The 16,175-nt window shown below is 46.2% G+C and overlaps 1 protein-coding gene across 1 annotated transcript in view; it reads left to right on the top strand.

The window, feature by feature from the left end:
- PHACTR1 (phosphatase and actin regulator 1) overlaps window positions 1-16,175 on the top strand; it is a 169,490-nt gene that overhangs the window by 62,167 nt on the left and 91,148 nt on the right. Inside the window, exon 2 of the mRNA XM_065398332.1 lies at window positions 9,752-9,832. Within this exon, the coding sequence (XP_065254404.1) occupies window positions 9,752-9,832 (81 nt within the window). The remainder of the gene's footprint in view (window positions 1-9,751; window positions 9,833-16,175) is intronic.

Below are 16,175 nucleotides of genomic sequence, written 5' to 3'. Positions count from 1 at the left end.
AAAAGCCGAACATGTCCGGGAAAATGCCAGCCGGGCACTTCCCCTCCCGCGGCTGCTCTGCTCCTCCCCTGACTCTTCGGCTCTGTTTAAGAGCCGAGCTGCCCGAGCGCTATGGGCTTCAGGCAGCCCCCTTGCCTCCGGACCCCAGCCGCCGGCCGGGCACTTCCCCTCCCGGGCTCCGGCGGCGCAGGGTCCGGAGGCATGGGGCCTGCCCGAAGCCGGTAGCGCTCGGGCAGCTTGGCTCTTAAACAGAGCCGAAGAGTCAGGGGAGGAGCAGAGCCTCCGGCCGCGGCGGCTCTGCTCCTCCCCTGACTCTTCGGCTCTGTTTAAGAGCCGAGCGCTACGGGCTTCGGGCAGCCCGGATGCCTCTGGACCCTGCGCCGCCGGAGCCCGGGAGGGGAAGTACCCGGCCGGGGGCGCAGGGTCCGGAGGCATGGGGGCTGCCCGAAGCCCGAGCGCTACCGGCTTCACGGTTTGCCGGGCAGCCTCCAGACCCTGCGCCCCCAGCTGGGCGCTTCCCCTCCCGGGCTCCAGCTGCGCTGGGGAAGCGCCGGCCGGGGGCGCAGGGTCTGGGGGCTGCCCGGCAAACCGTGAAGCCGGTAGCGCTTGGGCAGCCCTTTTCGCGTGGCTGGGAGTGGGAGGGAGGAGGGGGCGGAGTTAGGGCGGGGAAGGGACGGAGTTGGGGCGGGGCTGGGGGTGGGAAATGGGCGGGGCCAGGGCCCCGTGGAGGGTCCTCTTTTTATATTTGTTTAATATGGTAACCCTATGCACAACTGAAGTCAGTCAGAGCTTTATCATTTAGTTCAATGGGGACAGGCTCAGGACCTTACTGTGCTGTTTAAAAAGAACAAAGCTTTAAAAGCAATGCCAAAACAGGGCAGCATAAAATCCCATCTAATCCAAGGAAATATAAAATGGCCAGATCTTGAAGCATTTACTCAGGCAGACTCCCACTGAAACCAGTGGGAATTTACCCTAAAGAGGACTGCAAGAATTGGTCTAGTTTGAGCAGCAACTTCTGGGTGTAGTTTCAGCGAGTGAGGAATTTCCAGATATGGAAAGTCTGAGGTTATTTCCAGGTAACTGGGGTTATCAGAATTTGTTGCCTTTGCAAATGCAAACTGTATGGAGTCATAGACCTGTGCTCATAAGTAAGGCTCCGTGTTTGTCACAGAAGTCACGGATTCTGTGACTTTCCGTGACTTCTGCAGCAGCCCGTGCGACTGGCCCGGAAGCCGCCTAAGCAGCTCGGGCAGCCCCATGGCCAGCTGCACCAGTTGCTGCTGGGGCAGTCTCGCGCCCCCCCTCCCCGCCCCTCCAGCAGCAGGAGTTGGGGGGGGGGGGCTCAGAGCTAGGGATTGGGGTGCGGGGTGGTGCTTACCTGGGGGAAGGGCTCCCCGGAAGGGTCATAGGAACGCCCCTCCGTCAGCTCCTAGCTCCAGTTGCTGCCTCCACCCACAGGCACTGCCCCTGCACTTCCCATTGGCCACGGTTCCCAGCCAGTGGGAGCTGCAGAACCAGGGCTTGGGGCGGAGCGGAGGCAGCACATGGAGCTAGGAGCTGGAGGTCACCGCTTCCCAGGAGCCAGGTAGGGAACCTGCCCCAGCCCCCTCACCCACACCCCTGCGTACCCGCAGCACCCCCCCCCCCGGGATGCGCCCCTCCCCTGCATACCCGCAGTGCCCCCCTAGGGCGTGATCCCCCGAGTACCCACGGCACCCCCCAGCATCCCCAGGGCTTCTCCCCCAAGCTCCCAAGTTTTAGTCAGGGGTATATAGTAAAAGTCATGGACAGGTCACGGGGAGTAAACAAAAATTCATGGCCCGTGACCTGTCCATGACTTTTACTAAAAATACCCATGACTAAAATCTAGCCTTACTCATAAGCAATGGAACTTCTGCTAGTGATGAAAATCTGTAGGAGTTGTGCTCATTACCCTCCTTTAGGGTGACCAGATGTCCCGATTTTATAGGGACAATCCAGATATTTGGGGCTTTTAGGCACTGATAACCCCCCCATCCCCGTCCTAATTTTTCACATTTGCCATCTGGTCACCCTACCCTCCTTAGGGTATGTCTACACTACGAGGGTAGTTCGATTTCACTTAAATCGAAAATGTAGAATCGATATTGCAAAGTCGAACTTGTGTGTCCACACTAAGGACAGTAATTCGACTTTGTGAGTCCACACTAACGGGGAAAGCGTCGACATTGGAAGCGGTGCACTGTGGGCAGCTATCCCACAGTTCCCGCAGTCCCCGCTGCCCATTGGAATTCTGTGTCGAGCCGCCAATGCCTTCTGGGTAAAAAAAAAAAAGGGTCGAGGGTGCTTTTGGGTAATTGTTGTCATCCGTCCGTCACTACCGCCCTCCCTCCCTCCCTGAAAGCGCCGGCGGGAAATCAGTTCGCGCACTTTTCCGGTCAGTGACAGCGCGACGCCACAGCACTGCGAGCATGGAGCCCGCTGCGACCATCGCTGCAGTTGTGGCCGTTGTCAACGTCTCGCAGGTTATCATCCATCTTTACCAGAGGCAGATGCAGATAAACCAGGCGAGGAGGCTACGGCACCGCGGTGAGGACCTGAAGTCTGAGAGTAGCACAGGCCTGTCAGAAAGCACAGGACCCAGCGCCGAGGACATCACGGTGACAATGGGTCATGTGGATGTTGTGGAACGGCGATTCTGGGCACGGGAAACAAGCACGGACTGGTGGGACCGCATAGTGCTGCAGGTCTGGGATGAATCCCAGTGGCTGCCAAACTTTCGCATGCGGAAGGGGACTTTCCTTGAACTTTGTGAGTTGCTGTCCCCTGCCCTGAAGCGCAATGACACCAGGATGCGAGCAGCCCTGACTGTCCAGAAGCGAGTGGCCATAGCCCTCTGGAAGCTTGCAACGCCGGACAGCTACCGGTCTGTCGCGAACCACTTTGGCGTGGGCAAATCTACCGTGGGGGTTGTTGTGATGCAAGTAGCCAACGCAATCGTTAAGGTACTGCTCTCAAAGGTAGTGACCCTGGGAAACGTGGAGGTCATCATAGATGGCTTCGCCGCGATGGGATTCCCAAACTGCGGTGGGGCTATAGATGGAACTCACATCCCTATCCTGGGACTGGACCACCAGGCCAGCCAGTACATTAACCGAAAGGGCTACTTTTCAATGGTGCTGCAAGCACTGGTGGACCATCGGGGACGTTTTACAAACATCAACGTCGGATGGCCGGGCAAGGTTCATGACGCTCGCGTCTTCAGGAACTCTGGTCTGTTTAGACGGCTGCAGGAAGGTATTTACTTCCCGGACCACAAAATAAGTCTTGGGGATGTGGAGATGCCTACAGTGATCCTTGGGGACCCAGCCTACCCGCTAATGCCCTGGCTCATGAAGCCCTACACTGGCGCCCTGGACACTGAAAAAGAACTGTTCAACTACCGGCTGAGCAAGTGCAGAATGGTGGTGGAGTGTGCTTTTGGCCGTCTCAAGGGGAGATGGAGAAGCTTACTGACTCACTGTGATCTCAGCGAAACCAATATCCCCATTGTTATAGCAGCTTGCTGTGTGCTCCACAATCTGTGTGAGAGCAAGGGGGAGACCTCTATGGCGGGGTGGGAGGTTGAGGCAAATAGCCTGTCATCTGATTACGCCCAGCCAGACAGCCGGGCGATTAGAAGAGCACAGCGGGACGCGCTGTGCATCCGGGAGGCTTTGAAAGCTAGGTTCCACAGTGAGCAGGGTAACCAGTGACTTTTAAGTTTCTGTACAGAGAAGCTGAACCTGCCCCCGTTTCTTTACCCAGTTAATGTTGACTATCCTCTCCAGTTACAGACCCCCTCCACCCCCTTCCAAAAAATAAAATCAGTTTTATTTTGTTAATGAACACCGTTGTCTTTATTACTGTTTTCGCGGGAATGTTTTAAACCTGGGACGCAGACTGTGGTGGGGACCGGGTGTAGTGTACTGATGCAAATGATCCTTCTAAACTCCAGGAATGACAGGATTCGCAGTGGCGGACTGGTTGTTTGAACGGAGCCTGCCAGCCCTCCTGAGCGGGACTGCGTGTATGTGGGGGCTATGTGACTTTATGGCTGGGGGAGGAGGGTTACAGATCCCCTGCTGCGTGGCTCTGTGATCCAGGAGAAGGACCGCTGCATAAGATCTGTAACTGCCCTCCCCCGCCACAAAGTCACAGAGCAACCCCCCCCCCCACGCACAGAACATGAAAACCGCCTCCCAGACTGACCAGGGTAACTAGTCACTGCACTGTGTATGTGTCCTGCTGCTGGACCTGCCCCCGCCTCTGTACCCTGCTAAAGGTGACTGTCCTGTCCCAGTACCAAGCCCCTTCCCCCCCTTCAGACAGACTCTCCCTCAAAAGAACATGACTGAAACAGAAATGAACAGAAACGTATTTTTTATTAACAACCACACATGAAACTGGGGGGTGAAACTTGGACGGGGGCTTGGGTGAGGCGGGCAGGAAAGGACTTTTCAAATTTTGGGGAATGACAGCCTTCTGGTGCTTGAGCAGTCTGCAGGGGTGGAGTGAGAGTTTTCACGGACTCTGCCGCCCCTCCTCCTTTGGACTTTGGGCGAGGGGGGTATGGGACTTGGTGGCGGGGGAGTGCGGTTACTGATAGACTGCAGCGGGGCTCTGTCCTCCTGCCTCCGTTCCTGCAGAACATCAACAAGGCGCCGGAGCGTGTCCGTTTGCTCCCTCAGAAGTCCAAGCAGCGTTTGAGTCGCCTGCTGGTCTTCCTGCCGCCACCTCTCCTCACGTTCCATGTGTGTCCGGTGCATTTGGGACAAATTCTCCCTCCAATGGTTCTGCTGTGCTGCCTGGGCTCGGGAGCAGCCCATTAGTTCTGAGAACATGTCCTCTCGCGTCGTCTTCTTCCTCCGCCTAATGTGCGCTAGTCTCTGGGAGTGTGATGCCAGGCTGGGTTGGGAGACAGTCGCAGATGTGGCTGTGGGAATGAGAAAAAGGTAGTGAATTCCTCCGAAACATAAATGTAGTTGTGAACAGAGAACATAGTCTTTCTCTGTGAACAAGACCATGCACCGCACCTATCACATGCGCACTCAGGACAAGGTCGAATTTTCGGACCTCGCCTTCAGTGCCTGGGGTCTTGCACTGCCGATCTGGGAAGCGGGGCAGGAGACCGGAATTTCTGTAGCAGGCAGACATGGTAAGCCGTAGACTTGTGGCTGCTTAAAACTGTAGTAGTACCACTGGCCTCCTTTCACATTGAAAGCAATGCCAGTCTCTGCTGCCAGCAATCGGCCAAGCATGAACTCTGGCCCTGTCCCACCCCCTTGCAGATGTCCCAGGGAAAGATCCCTGTATGCTGCCCCTCTCCTGCCTCCACCGCGTGGCTGTAAACCAGCGGTTACAGTTCTGTAAAGGAACTTGCAAGCAGTCCCAATACTAACAGTCCCCTACCTAATTCAAAGCAGGTCATCATGAGCGACATCACACTCATGAGGATCTCGGACAGCGAGAAGGAAAGGATGCTTCGGGAAAGCCTGCAAAGACCAGGGCCCTATGCCGCCATGCTGTGAAAGGCAATGATCCCGGAGTACTTGTGGATCTCCTGGCGCGGGAACGTCTCCTACTTCGGAGGACCCAGTAAGGCCGCTCTCCCCAGGAACCTGATGAACAGGCTTTCCCATTACCTCCAGGAGAGCTTTGTCGAGATGTCCGTGGAGGATTTCAGCTCTATCCCCGGACATATAGACCGGATTTTAATATAGCTGCAGTGGCAGGGACTAAAGAGTGGAGCAGCTTGGGCAGCAGAATCATGCACAACCGGACACTGTTAGATTTTTTTTAAATAGTTGGAACTGAATACTTAAGCGCCCAGGGTTAAGAAATCATGAAGAACACATTGTTATTATTCTTAATATTCCAGTTTTGTTAAAAATAAATGTTTACATGTTTAAAGCACTTACTGCTTGATCCTTCCCCTGAATCTGTGTCCGGGTTAAATGATGGGGAGGGTTGGTAGGGGATCTCTGTAAGGGTGATGAATAGCTCCTGGCTGTCGGGGAAATCAGCTTGGTAAGCGCTGCCGACTGCCTCATCCGCCTCATCTCCTTCCTCATCTTCCCCGTCCTCTAACATGTCCGAGGAAGCGGCCGTGGACAATATCCCATCCTCAGAGTCCACGGTCAGTGGTGGGGTAGTGGTGGCGGCCGCACCTAGGATGGAATGCAGTGCCTCGTAGAAACGGGATGTGTGGGGCTGGGATCCGGATCGTCCGTTTGCCTCTTTGGTCTTCTGGTAGCCTTGTCTCAGCTCCTTGATTTTCACGCGGCACTGCGTTGCATCCCGGCTGTATCCTCTCTCTGCCATGGCTTTCGAGATCTTCTCATAGATCTTTGCGTTCCGTCTTTTGGAGCGCAGCTCGGAAAGCACGGACTCATCGCCCCACACAGCGATGAGATCCAAGACTTCCCGATCAGTCCATGCTGGGGCCCTCTTTCTATTCTGGGATTGCACGGCCATCTCTGCTGGAGAGCTCTGCATCGTTGCCAGTGCTGCTGAGCTCGCCACGATGTCCAAACAGGAAATGAGATTCAAACTGCCCAGACAGGAAAAGGAATTCAAATTTTCCCGGGGCTTTTCCTGTGTGGCTGGTCAGAGCATCCGAGCTCGGACTGCGTTCCAGAGCGTCAACAGAGTGGTGCACTGTGGGATAGCTCCCGGAGCTATTACCGTCGATTTCCATCCACACCAAGCCTAATTCGATATGGCCATGTCGAATTTAGCGCTACTCCCCTCATTAGGGAGGAGTACAGAAGTCGAATTTAAGAGACCTCTATGTCGAACTAAATAGCCTCGTGGTGTGGACGGGTGCAGGGTTAATTCGATGTAACGGCGCTAAATTCGACATAAACGCCTAGTGTAGACCAGGCCTTAGAGTCCAAGGGTGAACTCCTGGGCCCATTGAAGTCAATTGCAAAACTGCCTATCACCCCAAGGGGATAAAAGACCCAACTGTCCCTCAGTTCCTCTCTTCTAGCAGCTGGGAAGCCTCTCCATGCTTCATGTATCTTACAAAGTTCAGTTTGCTGTTTTTATTGTTCTGGTAGTTAATAACAGTTCATCATTAGAGAACCTGTTGAACTGTTATTTTGGCTTCTTGATGCTTCCTATGGGATCTATTGAATTACTTTTTTAGCCTGTGTAATCATTTTCTGGTGCTTGTTGATCTATTTGGGCTTCATTTACTGTTCACTGTCTTGTCAGATAATCAAGACAAATAACCAGGTTTTCAAAAATGCAAAGCCTTTGATAGCAAGATGTGTGTTACAGCTTATTTAGACCCAATACTCAGCAAAATGCACAAAGTGTAAAATTTTCAAAAGAGCCAAAGTGACTAAGGGTATGTTTACACTTTGAGCTGCAAACGTAAATTCCAGCTCGAGGAGACATACTCTCGCTAACTCTGATCAAGTTAGTGCACCAAAAATAGAGAGTAGCCACAACAGCGCAAGCAGTGGCCGAGTGACTTGCTGTCCTGAGAACATACTAGTCAAAGATGCTGCACATGTACTCAAGGTGGCTAGCCCCTCTTTCCACGGCTATATTCTATTTTTAGCATGCTAGTTTGATCAGAGCTAGCACTGGTATGTCTCCTTGAGCTGGAATTTATTCCTCCAGCTCGAAGTGTAGATGTACCCCAAGGCTCATTTCAAAAGTGTCTTGGGTACTTAAGAGTCTAAATCTCACTGAAAGTCAGTGGGACGTAGGCTCCTAAATATCGAAGTCACTTTTGAAAATGTTATCCATATTGTATAGCTATTAGGTCTCTTGTAAGAGATTTGTTATGTTAAATGTAGAGGGTGATCAAAGCAGAAGGTAATATCATCTGGAACATACATATAAACATAATACTATAGAAGATGATTGGGCATTGGGTCTGAACCCTTCTATTCCAATATGGAGAACAGCCCTTAAGCGCTAATTGACTTTAGAGGTCAATTGGACATGTTCAAGATGATATGATGATCATTCTGGGATTTCAGTGTGTGAGGAAATGCAAATGTATTTAATATATACAACTGTTCATATAGTGCTTTTTGTGAAACATTAGATGTTGACTACTTGTTTTTATTTTTTTATCTTTAGAAATATATAATCAAATCTAAAAATCTAATTACTTCCATCAGACACAATACCTTTTTATAAGCAGAGTTATAATAGACACCAGGGCCCAGGCCTTAGTATCTTAAAACTGATCATCACACAGTATATATCTAATAGGAAACAAGTTGCATGATGTCAATATAAATCTCGCCCATCCTCCAGGTACTCAGTGTCTCCTGACTTGAGGAACAGAGAACTTGCAGCAGCACAACCAGTGGTTATGTTCTCTTGTTCGGAGGGGAGGAAAAAGTCATTTCAGGTCCTCTTTCGCTTTAAATCTGTCTTGTGCAGCTTGAAGTTGCTTCCTCCTGGTTCATTTTTTGTGTGCTGCAGCTGACAGGAGAGCATATGGCACTAGGGATTTGCCCTTGACTGTGCTTCCTTTTTGGCAAGCTACGCCTTGGTTTCTCACAGAGCACACAAAATCTCAGCAAACCCTATGCATCATTTTATGCACCCCTTGCTCACTCTCCGATACATGCCTGAATGGACAGATAAGGCCAATTACTTTTTGATGTTTTGGTTAACTGGACATTGCTTTAAAATTGCTGTTGAACTAATCAAACAGCATAATTCTATCTGTCTTTCTGGTGCCCTGATCACCATGGTATCTAGGCACCAAAATAAGAATTATAACGTGTTTGGGCAGAACCTTAGCTGGTGTAGATAAGGGGAGCTTTATTGATTTTAATGGAAGTTCTCTGACATGGCTCTCTGTCATCCTGAACATAGCATATTCTCCACTCCCCCTTCGTGTGTAACTCCCTTCTCTTCATGTGTCAGTATATTTATGCCTGCATCTGTAATTTTCACTCCATGCATCTGAAGAAGTGCGTTTTTTACCCATGAAAGCTTATGCCCAAATCAATCTGTTAGTCTTTAAGATGCCACCGGACTCCTCGTTGTTTTTGTGGATACAGTCTAACACTGCTACTCCTCTGATTCATGAGGGGTGTATTTCACAAGACTCCTTTCTTTGGGAAGAAATCTATAGGAGGAAGGGGACTTGCCAGCATAAATGTCACTGCCTCCTTTGAGGAAAGGCCTCTTCAGATATGTCTTGCATTGTGCCCTAAGGATCTGAATTTATTCCCACTGAAGTTAATGACAAAATTCCCATTGTCTTCAAAGGTGCAGGTTCTTTATAGGTTACCTTTATAGGAGGTAAGGCATGAGCTCATCCTGATCTGGTATGGGAAGGTTTCACAGCCAAATGCCATTCACTGACAGTGCTCCTTCAAATCTCTTTCGTCTTCCCTCCCTCTCCCCCCCCCCACGTGAATTATACCCCATTCTCCTCATCCTTTCTAATTCTCCCCAAAACACTTGGCTCATGTGTTTGAAGAAGCAGTGAGAGTACAGAAGTGCACCTTAATAAATCAGTCTGTATCCATTTGTATCAACAGTCATGTTACAACAACAAGCGGAAATCTACAGAGTTGTGGCTCTCTTGGTTTTCAGATACTAATGGGACTTTTCCCATTGACTTCAATGGGACAAAGATTTGGCCCAGAGAGTAAAAATAAATGCTATAAAAGGCACATGACCTTTCAAAATTGCCTTGGCGTTTATTTTTGTATTTAATTGTACTTTTGTCCTTACATTGTAGCTCTGGAAAGAAAAATATCAATGAGGCAAAGCAGAGAGGAGCTGATAAAACGAGGAGTCTTGAAGGAAATCTATGATAAAGGTAGGAGATACTTGTCTACTCAACTTTAAATTGAAAATACTGTATGTACAGTCTTATGGCCTGATCTTGTAATGTTATAATACCATTAACTTCAATGGCGTTAACTCGTGGTTTACCTAATGAGATCCAAATCAGGCCTTCATACTTCTGTTTTAATTTTACTTAGGTTTGTCACTTTGAATAATTGTAAAAATCATCTAATGAGAGTTAAAAATTAAACATACGTAAAGTAGCTGAAGGATAAATTATAGCAGTATATGGCAATCACTCTTCTTTTGATAACAAGGACATAATGAAGAAAAATGGAATGACCCCATGTTGGCTCTTGATATCAACATTCTGGTTGAGTCACTGCTGGATTAACTATTGTGGAAAGGGAGAGAGAGAGAGAGAGAGAGAGAGAGAGAGAGAGAGAGAGAGAGAGAATTGTATATGTGTAGCCTGATCCAGCTCCCATTGAAATCAATGAGAAGACTCTTACTGGCTTCAGTTGGAGCTGGACCACAGTCACTTTAATAAAAGTGGCCTGGTTTTCAGAGGTGTTAAGCATCCACAATTCCCAGTGAAGCCTAGATTTTGTCTGGAGAGAGGAGAGCATTGTGCGGAAAGGGAAGAACAGTAACAATCAAACTCATGCATTTTGCTGCAGTAAAATGCAGTGACTAATAAGACTTAACTCTCATAGAAAGTAGGGTAGTTGCCTGTATCAGCGTGCTGGTAGAGAAATTTTTGTAAACTCTGCATTGAAGAGGAAACCTCTTACATGGGAGAATTTTACAGTGGATATTTTTAGCTCTAAGTTACTGACAGTGAAAATGTTTAGTGCCAACACTGCTATTAGGAAATTGATGAAAACTTCCAACTCTGGCCTCTGCAATTAATTTATAGACACAAGCGGCCAAATTCTCTGCAGATGTAGATTGGCACTGATCCGTTTGCTTTAGTGGAGCTATGCTAATTTACATCAGCAGAGAATTTGGTTAGTTCGTGACAAGGAATAGGTTCTGGTTTGTTGTTTTAAAAATTATGTTAAAAAACCTTACCCATACGTGGGTGTGTTTTCTCTACAGCTCGATGTATTTAAAAAGAAAAAGAGAAAGCTGTTGATATATTATTAACCTGTCCATTTGAAGTTAGAAGATCAGGGAATTTTTTTGAACAATCAAATGTACAAAGAGGCTAATTTTAAATAGCACTGTTTAAACCATTTTTAAAAGTGACTGTAAATTTGAAAACCCCCCACTTTTTCTCTGTTCTGACAATAACCATAAATCTTTTGAGACAAAAATCCTTTCGTGGTCCTGACTTAGAGATATGTGTGAAAATGGAAGCCTTGTTGATCATCTCTATGTAACATAATAAAGGAACAGGAATCAAAATGAACCCATGTTCCTCATTGCAGTTTAACAAAACTGATATTTAGCCAAATGAAAAGACTTAGGAAAAGGTCCCTGAGATATGACTGAAAACAAGTTAGGACGTTGCCTAAAAGATTTGTGCAGTTTTTTAGGCTGATCAGCTGAAACTCTGCTGTCAGTTTTGTTGCCCAATGAAGGCAAGAAAGAAAAGCAACAAGGTGTCTGACTGTGGAAAACGAACCTGTGCTTGCATGCTGATGTGTCAAAATAGGCACCTGGGTCAGGGCTTATATATTAGGTCTCCTGGAATTTTGGTAACACCAAGGCAGAAAATAAAAAGCTGTAGTAGTTAAGCCTCACAAGGCATCAAGATAGAAGCTGGTGTACCATGCTGAATAATAGCCCCCATCATGTGATAATGTTCTGGCTTGGAATAGGATATTGTCCTTCAAGAAGCAGATGAAAAGTTGTCCAGAGTTCCTCACTTGAAAACAAGCTGTGGAAATTCTGCTCTGCTCTTTGTATTTATTTTTAGCTTTTCATGTCAAGAACAGTGGAGGCAGCATATAAAAAACTTGGTTGTATGTCTCTCTTCTTCCATCCTACAAAACAGACATTGACCTTTGGTGTTATATGATTCTGCCTATCAGGAGGCAAGGATGCAAAAGAGTGAGTCTTCCTCTATGCAAGCTCCAGTCTCCCCACCACCTCCATCTTCTGGTTAAAAAGACAGGAGTATGAGAATTGGCACCAATCCTTGAAAGGAGGAAGGGGAGGTTGTAAGATGAGAGAACATGAAATGACAACAAATGGAATTACTAATGAGTAATTTTCTGTTGTATGTTCCTTTTCTCCAATCCTGTGGGACAGTCAGAAGGAATTGGTGGTGGATCTGGCAAACAGTACTCATAAAGGAGGACCTTATTGTCCTAATTGTAGTGCCTTCTTCCCAAAGGAAGCATCTTGTGCAGACAGTAGGTCCCTGCCTCCCTCTTTCATAGGATGAGAGCAGAGCAGACAGCAACAAGTAGAATCGACAAGTGAATGAGTATTTTTCCCTTTTATATTCATTAAAAAGACTCATACTTAGCAAAGTAAACATAATATGGATAAACTGAACTGAGTACCTAAAATGCTGGATCCACAGCATGCTTTAGCCTCTGCCTTAATATTATCCTGGATGAAGAAAAAGCAGGATTAGAGAGCTGGCTTCTCACCTTTGTCTCACAGCCCTTTCAAGATGACTTACTCCTCCTGTCCCATTGAGTGCTTGGTGATCTTTTTGATGATGTAGTAGTGTCATCTAGCAGGTGAAATCGAACAAGACACAGTACATCACAGTGCGACATTCCAGATGCAACATTCATGGAACAAGAAAGGTGTTCATCACAACATGGCCCCGTATCTTAAATCATTACAAGTAAAATCACTCAAGAATACACTGCATGGAATGACCAGGCATTGGCAAGGAGTTGGCTAAGCAGCTTAATAGGTTTTGTTCATCTTCAATTTCTAGGGTTCTGTGATTGAGTCTATGAAAGTACAAGCCAGGGTTTGCAAGTACTGTATATTTAAAAAAAAACAACACAACTATGTTTGATTAGGTTCCTGCTGCTCTAAATGGTTTGTGGCAGATAGTGCTGTGAGTTTTAAAGTAGAGTCTCTATCCGCAATGCAGCATTTAAAAGAACTCATTTTTTCCCTAAACCAATCATTACACATCTTAAAATGATTATCTGATGTCTGCAACTACACACAGACACACACTCATCTCAGACCTGATTCCCACTGCCTTGCAACTTGTGTAGTGAGTTTAAAACATTATCAAACAGAATTCCCCCATGGTACAATTTTATACCCACTTTTCACTCACCCTGTGCAATCATAAATTGCTTCACAAGGCAGTAAAGATCAGTCCCTAAGAGTCCAAGGGCCAGATTGTCTTACAAAGATTTGGTTGCACTGGCTATGGAGTAATTGTGGTCATGGCAACACATTCCCTCAATAGCCATCATCAGTGTGTCTCCTGTGTAGAGTTTAGTTTAAATTAAAGCTGCTATCCTGAGCAGCAACACTTGCCATCCCTTGGGTGACTTGGCCTGAGGGCACAGTGGGCCAGATTGTGCAGAGAGAAGAAAGTTTTGCACCCATTTATGTCAACACATGTGAATCTGACCAGTTGACTCTATTGACGGGCACATTTCTGATGTTTGTTCCTGGTCGGATAAGCATCCAAAATGTAAGAACTTATCCACACCTCTCTTGTTTTCATATAGAAAACAGCTTGTTTTCATGATGTTTACAGCTTATCTTTTAAAATGTCCATTGTTCCATGGTTTCAGCCCCAGGAGTAACCTTTCTCATAGTATTTTTATACCTTTTTTGTCTTCACTACCAACATTAAAGTGCTGCCACAGCAGCGCTTTAACATGGCTGTGTGGTCGCAGCACCAGCTGTGGGAGAGAGCTCTCCCAGCGCTGTTTAAAAAAAACAAAAAAAACACCCCCACAAGGGGAGTAGCTACCAGCCAGCGCTGTGGGACTGTCTACACTGCCACTTTACAGTGCTGAAACTTGCAGCACTCAGGGGAGTGTGTTTTCACACCCCTGAGCAAGAAAGTTTCAGCGCTGTAAAGTGACAGTGTAGACAAGGTTAATCTAGGTGAGATTGTTAGTGACAAGGAATGTATTGAACTTGAGGCTAACAATTGCTTAAGAGATGTGCTTACAATGGCTTCATCAGAGAAGTGGTGGCTATCTCCACCTTCTATAGACTCAGTGTCTTCCTGCTGGTTTTAACAATATGAGGGACATTGATCCAAATTTCTGTTTGTAGCCCAAAGTGCCTTGAGGATTTACAGACCTTGAGTGTGTGAAACCTGCTGAAACTTGCGGAGAGAAGGTGCTGTGCCACCTCCTACTAGGACAAGTGGTTGTGCTTTGTGTTTGTGTGTGGTGGAAGGGGGAGCCTCAGTACTGCAGCAAGGAGGAGGGAATGTGATCAGCTGGACAGCTTGGTCATCTGCAATATACCACTGCCAGCTAGAGTGTTGAGCTCAGAATACATTTCAGAACCCAAGGAAGTATTCAGAAGTTTTAAAAAAACAAAAACCGGAGAAAAGGATGAAATGGAGTGTATATGCTGCAGATGGTGTGGCCCAATTATTAAATGTAAATATTTGTAGGATAATAGTTCTAAGTCTACCACAGAAAATGGTTTATTCAAATGAAAAGTTTTATTTGGGGATTAGAGATGTATTGTTTTCTTAAACTCAGAGGTGGAATTGTGTTTTGAGTTCTGTTTTAGTTCTTCAGCAAACCACATTGAGGCACAGAATTCAAAGCATTAATCTACTGAATACTTTCCCCCCCTGTCTTTCCACCAAAATAAACCCTGACATTTACCCAGAAAAATTATTAGTAATTTTTTTTTGCACTGATTTTCACCTGTTTTTGTTTTTGTGGTAATAAATACTGATAAATTCCCGGGGAAAATAAAATAAAATAAAAACTGAAAACGAAGGGCCCTATTCATCCCTAATAAATATGAGTAGACAAAGCAATCATGGGCCAGAGAGCAATCTCAGACATTTAAGAGTTTATTTCTTGCTCTCCAAAATATAGTACAGTACATGATATTTCAACAGACATGGCAGATTGCACTTTTCTGTCTGAGAAAAGGATTGAGCTCTGACCTTAGAAATTCTATTAATTACTCATTTGTAATCAGTAGCCAAGATTTATTTATAATAGATTTTGCTGTCTGCCAAAATAGTAATAAGAGTGATTCCCTGGGAAGTAATGAAAGAAGTTAAAGTTTCCTTTTGTTTTTAATGTGACATTGAAATCTTTAGAGCACATCACTGAAAAAATAAGTCTGGCTGCTTCCTAAACAGTATTGTACCCCTCAGAACCAGCCATACCCCAATGAGTGTCCTTGCCTGGACACAGATTACCTGAGAGGAGGAAAATTTTCAAGGAGAAAACTGATATAGATCTAAATAATCCAGTATAGAGAATTATTATTTTTATTATTTCATTATTTGTTAGTGATAGCACTCCAACATAGAAGGTCCCTGCCCTGCAGCACTCAGAGTCTAAAGAAAGACAGTCAGACAGGTAGTCAGAGTTCCAGGAAGGCAAACAACAAAAAGAGTTTTTTCTATAAAAATCAACAAGATTTTGCTAGAGGTAGCTCAGTAGAAGTATGTTTTCAAAAGTTACGTAAAAGTGGAGATGGTAGGGGCAGTGTGGAGGAGTTCAGGAGGATTAAACCATGCTTAGGGGGCCATGTCTTCCCAGTATCTGTTCTACATACTTAGATTTTCAGCCGCATGGTGTTACTTTTACAGGCTATGATGAATCAAAGTGTCAGTGTAGCATCTTCCATGTTATATAGTTGCCTCTATGGCCGTAGCTGTTGGGTTTTTTTTTTTTAAATGACTAGTAGGTGTGCTATACCTCCTAATTAGCAGAGAACAGTAGCCCTCATGTGCTCCTGCTGTAGAATAAATGTAAGTTATTCCATTCATTCCCATTTAGCTAGAGTTCATTTATATTCAATGTGCATTTCCAAAAGCTCATGTGACGTTGGGGAAAGTAATTCTGCAGTATGTAACAACATGCTCCATGCAAATACTGCAAAGGATTTTGCAAATGCACAGAGAAACGAGGATGTATATTATCTTTATGCCAAAATTAACTCTAAACTCATACTTCTTCAGGACTAAATCATTTTATACTTTGTAATTGGATTACTAGATTCTAACTATGCTGAAGTTAGATTCTTTTCATTCGTATTTCATTTATCCAGAGCAGCTTTCAATACACTTTAAAAAAAATAATTTGACTTTTATATCTGGTTGTCAAGCATGCCTGTGAGCCAGGATTAATTCATGCTGGGATATTCTTGACTCTACAAATGACCATTGTATCCAAGCCTTTGATCTCTCCCTGTGCTGTTAACTAGCAGCCTTTTATGTTGCT

Source organism: Emys orbicularis, chromosome 2 (genome assembly GCF_028017835.1).
Source record: "Emys orbicularis isolate rEmyOrb1 chromosome 2, rEmyOrb1.hap1, whole genome shotgun sequence".
NCBI lineage: Eukaryota > Metazoa > Chordata > Testudines > Emydidae > Emys > Emys orbicularis.
This window is presented reverse-complemented; position numbering and strand designations above follow the sequence as displayed.